General features: G+C 40.8%; 1 protein-coding gene across 3 annotated transcripts in view; it reads right to left on the bottom strand.

The window, feature by feature from the left end:
- Positions 1-304: 304 nt before the first annotated feature.
- Positions 305-7,656, bottom strand: part of PLEKHB2 (pleckstrin homology domain containing B2) — a 19,732-nt gene continuing 12,380 nt past the window's right edge. The window contains exons 6-8 of one of the 3 annotated variants that reach the window (XM_014941539.1): positions 6,598-6,687; positions 4,780-4,894; positions 305-2,524 (exon numbers count right to left, since the gene is read on the bottom strand). In XM_014941539.1, the coding sequence (XP_014797025.1) occupies positions 2,388-2,524; positions 4,780-4,894; positions 6,598-6,687 (342 nt within the window). In that variant the 3' untranslated portion in view covers positions 305-2,387. Of the gene's footprint in view, positions 2,525-2,558; positions 4,548-4,751; positions 4,895-6,597; positions 6,688-7,656 lie in introns of those variants that run through there. The other 2 variants (XM_014941538.1, XM_014941540.1) reach the window with 2 other exon arrangements.

The raw sequence follows: 7,656 nt of genomic DNA, 5'->3' as shown, positions 1-7,656 counted from the left end.
ATAGAGACTTAGTTCTATTTGAGCTTTTAAAAAGATAATTTATTGCTTTGAATGTTTTGCAATCAACAGAGTCTTTATGTTCTTCACGTGCAGAAACTGGGGACTCTAGGTTCAGTTATTTCCTGAAAGTGCAAGAGACATGTTCCACTGCTGTTATCAACAGCTTTTGGAGGGAGAAAAAACCCCTCAAACACACCAAAACCAAGCCCTCCCTCCACCCCCCTCAAACTCTGAACTTAAATTATTGGTTGATAACTTTGTGCTATTCTTTTGCAATCATTATGGAATTCAAAAGAAACCGCAATGATGTTCAATTGTTTTATTCTTCCCCTGCCCTTTACAGTTAGATACCACATAGGGAGAAGAGGAGATAGTGGCATTCTACAGAACTAGTTATATTCAAAGCACAAACTAAACAGCAGTGTAGACCTTTAACCAGTTCAGGGTTATCTCAAGCCTTAAAAAGGGTAGAAATGTTCACTTAAGTTCCAGACAGTCACCATCTCTTTCTAACATCAAGGGTACTAGGCCTCTAAGAGAACTTCAGTAGTGTACTCCAATTTGTTTTGGTTTGGACTAGCATTATTTTGGAGTTTTGCATTATTGTTCTTTTGAACCTCCAACAAGTCCTTCCAGTACATACCACTAGCGGAACAAATGCAGCTTGTATTAATCTGTGAAAGAACATACATGCACGTTGGTGTGTGGCTCTGAGCCAAAGTTTCTTGAAAGAAGTTTAGATTCCCTGGGTTAGGCCCACTCTTGATAATAGCAGCCAAGATTCTGAAACAAGTCTGTTTTCTTACAATGATTTCTGTTTGAGTTGGTCCTAAGAGTCATGAAAGCTTAGTGCTTCCCCTACTCTTCTCCAAGACCTCTATTGCTTAAAAATGTAGGATAGAGCCAAGACAGCCTTAGGATGAAATTGAAAAGGCTGGGGCTTGATCTGAATTTATATGAGTGCAAGTTCTCATCTATTTTCATCTTTCCTGACATACCTGAAACCCTATGAACCTTAAGGAAATCAACCTATTTCTGAATGAAAGCGTAAGAAAGACTTAACATATTAAAACAGTATGAATACAGGAAGCTGAAAGTAGAAGTATAAAAATAAGTCCTCTTACTGTAAAGAACTCGGGCACCCTGCCTCTTTTACCTGAATAAGAAAGCATGTGCATTTCTTCAGAGCTTGCTTTCCCCTGCCAAGCACAGCTCAGCATAGACTATAACAGGATAACAGGCCACACAACACATGGAACAGTTGCAGCCCATGTTACAGTCCATAGCACAGCAGCCTGCTGGAGCACGTTGTGTAAGGAAAAGCCAGCCAGGTTCCTTAGAGTGTCTTCCTTAACCAGCCATGGAGGGAAGAAGAGACCTGCTGAGAAGGGTCCTGAGAAGGGAGTGTGCATTGAACAAACCCAGGCTCAGCTGTGCTCAAAACTAGTTGCAAATGATGAACCTGGTTCAGGAAACCTTGGAGGCCAAGAGGCAGACATTCTATCCTAGCCATGGCAAGGCAGCTGATACCAAAACACCTGTGTGCAAGGTCTACTTGGGCTGTTTGTCTCTCCCCTCTTGACTATTACTGCCTGCAGAGGGATTCTGGTAGACCCAACAGAGCAAGGGAAGACCACTTGTAAAGCTAAAGATTCATTACTTCCATCTGATTGGAGAATAGCAATTAAGGATAATGAAGGAGGTGAAACAACAAACACTCGTCTTCCTTGCCACTGGTGATTCACATTTCTGGGAGAATAAAAGAACTGAGGAGTGCTGCCTAGTAGTTTGCTTTTATGTTCTCAAAGACAACTTCACCTGCATGGTGCAACAGACAGGTATAGGACTCCATCTAAGAAAATACATTACCATCTGCAGGCAAGTTTAAAAACAAAACAAATCCTCGAGCATGGCAGGCTACCTAATGCCAAGGAGTTTGCTGAGCTTTATGTTTGTCTAGGGAATGTTCAGAAGCCAGTAGCGCTGCATACTAATGCAGTAGGCCTGTAAACCTCTTATTTGGACCAGATTTAGAACCCCCCAAAATACATTATTTTTTTTTTCCTACGGTGTTTACAGTCTCAGTCTGTTTGTAAAGCTAGTGACTGCTACCGTGTTACATTGGTGTTCATATTGATCCTTTTTGGTACAAATCCTTATAATGCCAAACATCAGAGCAGAATTCAAGAGCAGCACATGCCATCTCCAACCACTTAACTAAATAGTGCCTTTAAACTCTCCTTAGGACAGTTAAGAATCAGTTATTGAGATGTCACTACTGAAAAATAACTATTGCATTTCTTAAAGTTTAACAGTAAACAACATTGCCAATATATTATTGCACACAATAAAGGGTTTTGGAACTACAAAGATAAGGAACGGGTAATCTAGAAGACCCAGAATAATGATCCCAGAGCCATTCCAGTCGCTGCTCCAGCAAGCATGCCCAGTGCAAGATCTCCATCGCTGTCACGGTAACGCTCCCGAATGATGACATGGTTTGCAGGGGGTTGCCCATAAGGTCCTAGGTAACAAGAGATTGTTAGGAGGAGGGCAGAAGAAATGTATATCCTAATATTATGCATTGTGATTTCAAAACATGCCCACTCTTTCACCCTCTTCCTTCCACTGAAGACTAAGATGGTGTCAGCAACAAAAGTAGCATACATCTCTGCTTTGGATTCAGCCTTCACATGTAGAAGTTTAACATCTGGGAGAAAAGCTCATCACAAATGTAAAACTGAGCATTGTTTTGCATTTATATTAATAAAGAACCTACAGATTACTTGAATCATTCTATCAGACACTTAGTGGATTCAATGCAAGCAATGGGTCTAAAAATTGATTCAACCTTGAAATTAAGGCAAATAGTGCACTTCCCCCCCAAAAAATCTCTGGCAGCTCTGAAGCCAGTGTTTTGTTAGAAGCTGCATATCAGTTATTTACAATTACTGCCTACTACTTCAATTCAGCCTTCACATCCTGGATTGATCTGTTGCATGGTGACAGCTGCTATGTTTATTTTCAGATGAAGCCTGGCCCAGTAGTAAGGAATTAACCTAAGACTCAAGAAATAACCAATTGACCCTTGCTCTGCAACCAACTTGTACAAGCTCAACCTGTCATGTTTTGTGACTTAGCTCTAACCTGCAAAGCAAACATAATAGTATTGCTTTCCCTGCCAGACATTTCAGGAAGATTAAGTATTCTTGAAGATATTGCAGTGGTTTTCTGTAACAGATACTGAAATAATTCAACTAACAGAAGTGGAAAAGGCTCTCACTGACTCTCAATGATACATGACTAGCAACCTCACGAGAAGGATTATGTCAATTCAGAGAATGAGCAATAAAACTGAATGTACAGGGATTAAGTTAGTTGCTGGGGTGAAATTGACCCCTAAGATTTAGCTGCAGTAACCCTAGTGAAGGAGAACACTGAGGCTTGATTACTATGCTGAGCCTATAAATAATATCTTAACATACTGAACTTGCAAACTGTTTAGCAGAGTTCCTGTCTAATGCCACATTTTTATCATACAGGTTTCTGAAGCTTGACTTCCAAGGCCTGCTGTTAGTTTAAAAATGGTTCTTGGGACGTTCAACAAGTTGCTGCATTTCAGCTGCTGAGAACCAACAGAACCCACCTTTCTCTGTGTTTGTATATATATGATCTATGTCTTAGGACTTCACTAACTTAGATGAGAAAAACTGTAGGTTGATGCACCTCCCTTGTAACAAAAAATAGAAAAACAATGAAATAACCTGACAAATATCAAATGGAGAAAAAATCTCCCTCAAAACTGAAAAAAATTCTGAATAGACATTCTTGTTTGCAGAACCTGATCATAAACAATTAGTAAGTTAAATCTTTTGATTTGCATTACCAGTACTACTCTAAATCCCCAATTCTATAGGATTGGGGCTCTGTGCAAAGCTAATTCTAAATTAATGTGACTAAGCTTAAAAGAGCACCCTGAAATTTTAGCCTTTTTCCTCTTTTATTGGGACTGAAAGTTACACAAACCTGAACAGAGCAATAGAAGACTTTACAAGGCTCAATGTATTGCCTTAGAGCAATTCCAGCATGTGGGGAAAGTACTAGTTACCACTGTGCTTTGGGAGGGGATTTACCTTGGAAATTTGCATTAAACTGAGGTTGTAGCTGAACATCAGTGTTGAAATAATTAAGCCAGGTGTAAGAGCAACAGGAGAAACAAAAGCTCCATCAATGCTCAGTATGGAGCACTGAATCAATCTTGTTCTGGCTTTTCTCTCTTTCCTTAGAAAACATGCTGCCTGCTGTAGTTAGAGAGTTACTTGTGCTTCAGAAAGAGTTTACGAAGTAATTTAAATATGTTTGAATCACATGGGAAAGGTTAAATAACTTAATACAAATTTCACTGCACTCGCTTTGTTGTGAAAGGGTAAGGGGGCTTGATTCTAGTTACAAGTCAGGTTTCTTTCTGTGACTCCGTTGTGCAGAAGTGGTATGTAGTGAAGGGTGGTGATTAATAGAATTTATGACTTCAATTGTCTCTATAGGAGTAAATATGTTTGAATCACATGGGAAAGGTTACATAACTTAATACAAATTTCACTTGCGTTGTTGTGAAAGGGTAAGGGGGCTTGACTCTAGTTACAAGTCAGGTTTCTTTCTATGACTCGGTTGTGCAGGAGTGGTATGTGGTGAAGGGTGGTGATTAACAGAATTTATGTCAGAAAGACTGACTCAAATTGTCTCTATAGGAAGGAGAAGGATATGGTTGATACTGATTACCTTGGTATGGATACTGATAGGGAACAGCATAAGCTTGTCCATTGGAGGCATAGAAGACTTGAGGACCAGTAGGGGGATACGCACCGTTGTACTGATCGTAGCCATAGCCATAAACCTGGTGAAATTAAAAACATCCATTACAAAACTATTCTTTGCTATGTATCTGATTATGCACTTTGTTTAGTCGTCTCTCACTTCTAAAGCAGTTGAAGTTTCACTAAAATATCCAGTCTGTACTGATATAGTCTTATCTACTGCCTGGAAAGGATTTAGAACAGCTGCTTGATAAAATAAGTGCCCTTAAGCATCATTCACTCTCCTCCCTTCCCGGATGGTGAATGGCAGAGGCAGAGCCTGGACCATCAGGCAGAACCACAGCAACCTTACCAGCTTCTCCTCCCTGCCCAACAACAGCTCTCTGGAGAGCTCAGATGCCTGGAAAGGATTTAGAACAGCTGCTTGAAAAAATAAGTGCCCCTAAGCATCATTCACTCTCCTCCCTTCCTGGATGGTGAATGGCAGAGGCAGGGCCTGGACCATCAGGCAGAGCCACAGCAGCCTTACCAGCTTCTCCTCCCTGCCAACAACAGCTCTCTGGAGAGCTCAGGAGTGCCAGGTAGGCAGCAGCTGATCCCAAGAAACTCCAACCAACTTTCCCCTAGCAGGCTGCAAGTAAATGTCAGATTCAGGACAAATACTTTTTAGCCGTATGTTTTGAAAGCAATTTTGTTCTCCCAATGGAGGCCTGCTGCTACCCCCAAGTATGTTTTGAAAGCAATTTTGTTCTCCCAAAGAGGAGGCCCGTTGCTACCCCCAGTATAGCTCCCAGTACTGCATCTAGTTCTGGAGCAGAGCACCTACAGTGCAACAAGTAATATTACCCCAAACTACTACCCCATTGTGTATCACTGCACGTGAGCCAGAACATCCAGAAACCCCCAGTGTATACTGGTTTGGTCCCAATGCTGCTCTTTCTCCACTGCAAAAGAACTGGGTATGCAGAAGCGAGAGGTACTGTGTTGCTATGACATCTTGGATACAACAAAATCCTACTGTGTTAAAATGACATTAAATCCTATTCTTAAAATTAACTCATTAAATCCTATTTTTAGAAGTCCTGATTTTATATCCTTCCCATGCTTACACAGTGTGAAAGTGTAGTCACACCTCCTTATGATAAAAGTTGCATGGCCAATATTTACCCCAAACTATTACCCCATTGTGTATCACTGCACGTGAGTCAGAACATCCAGAAACCCCCAGTGTATACTGGTTTGGTCCCAATGCTGCTCTTTCTCCACTGCAAAAGAACTGGGTATGCAGAAGCGAGAGGTACTGTGTTGCTATGACATCTTGGATACAACAAAATCCTACTGTGTTAAAATGACATTAAATCCTATTCTTAAAATTAACTCATTAAATCCTATTTTTAGAAGTCCTGATTTTATATCCTTCCCATGCTTACACAGTGTGAAAGTGTAGTCACACCTCCTTATGATAAAAGCTGCATGGCCAATATTTTTCAAGATTAGCCAAATAATTTCTGCCCTGTCTTTAAGAAGCTTTATTTTCCGAGTTTACTGAGCAGCCATCCATTTATATACCTCCCAACCATATCTGCCTCATCCCTTTCAAAGGAAATCCACCTCAAATTGGAGTGACAGTAGATTGTTAGTACCTTACTCTCGCTCTCCTTTTGTACAAACCTTAAAGCTTGATCTGTGAAAGACAGCACTCAGGGAGTACAGTTTGGGTGCCTGAAGGATGGCCACTGCTGCTACCTCACTTATTTTAATGCTTCCCAACTGCAACTCTTACCTCAGGTGACGGTGTAGCGTAAGCTGTATAGGGAGGTGGGGCTGAGGAAATGGCTGTCTCATCATACATCACGTCAGATCCCACGTAGCCCTGAACACCATGGAAAGGTAACAGTTATCACCTTTTCCTACAGACAAGCAGTTAGAGTAGTGCAAGGATTAAGACTTAATGACCCCAGAGAAGGAGAAACCTTTAGACAAGCTGCAATTAAGAAAGCAGTACCTTATAAAGCACTGCAAAAAGCAGCTATTTGGGGAGCAGACCCGGGGGAATACAAATGGCTGATGAACCACAGGAAGGAGCCATAAAATTTCTTACCTGCGTGCGTGTGTGCACACGTGCATACACATGCATGCAAGTACACTGACTCCTTCCCTCATTTTGCAGCCTCAGTTTTAGAAATTACTCTGTTTTCCATCCTCCATTTTCAGATAAAAAAGTTTTCACAACTAAGTTAGCTGCTTCCTGGCACCCTATAGTGATATCACCATGTTCTACAAGAACAGATAAAGGAAACCAATGCAGTAGCCAAAAGTGACACCTAAACTTCTTAGCAGAACATTGTCACAGTTCTTAGACACCTCTCACTTTCTGGCTCTGAGGAGACTTAAAAAAAAAAAAAAGCAGTAAGAGAGGTTTAAATGCAGGGATTTGAGGGGCTTGGTTGTTTTTAGGGAATTACTTTGCAAATGCCACCTATCATTCTGGTCCTTTTTGAAGGCAGCTATGAGGAAAATGTGGTAACTTACTTGAATCCATCTACAAGGCAATTCGAAGATAATTATGATTTATCACAGTAGCCACATAGTCTTGCCCCTAGTATCAGAAATCTGCAGTGATGCTCTTAGTGCCCTATCCTAAGAAAAAAAACAGCTCCCTTTTTTTAATTTACAAAGAAACACTTTAGTAGCTCAATAGAGAATGTTCCTGTTGTCTCTTGCACCTGGACTGTAGGAAGACTTTTGAGGGCATAGTATGGCCATATCTCAGGTCAGACTTGTGTTGGAGATTCTAAAGATTGCTTGAAACACAGAAACACAGTGTTGAAAGCACTCTATT

Source organism: Calidris pugnax, unplaced genomic scaffold, assembly GCF_001431845.1.
Source record: "Calidris pugnax isolate Ruff unplaced genomic scaffold, ASM143184v1 scaffold117, whole genome shotgun sequence".
In the NCBI taxonomy this organism is placed as follows: domain Eukaryota; kingdom Metazoa; phylum Chordata; class Aves; order Charadriiformes; family Scolopacidae; genus Calidris; species Calidris pugnax.
Note: the sequence above shows the minus strand (reverse complement) of the source record. Positions and strands in the feature narration are given on the sequence as shown.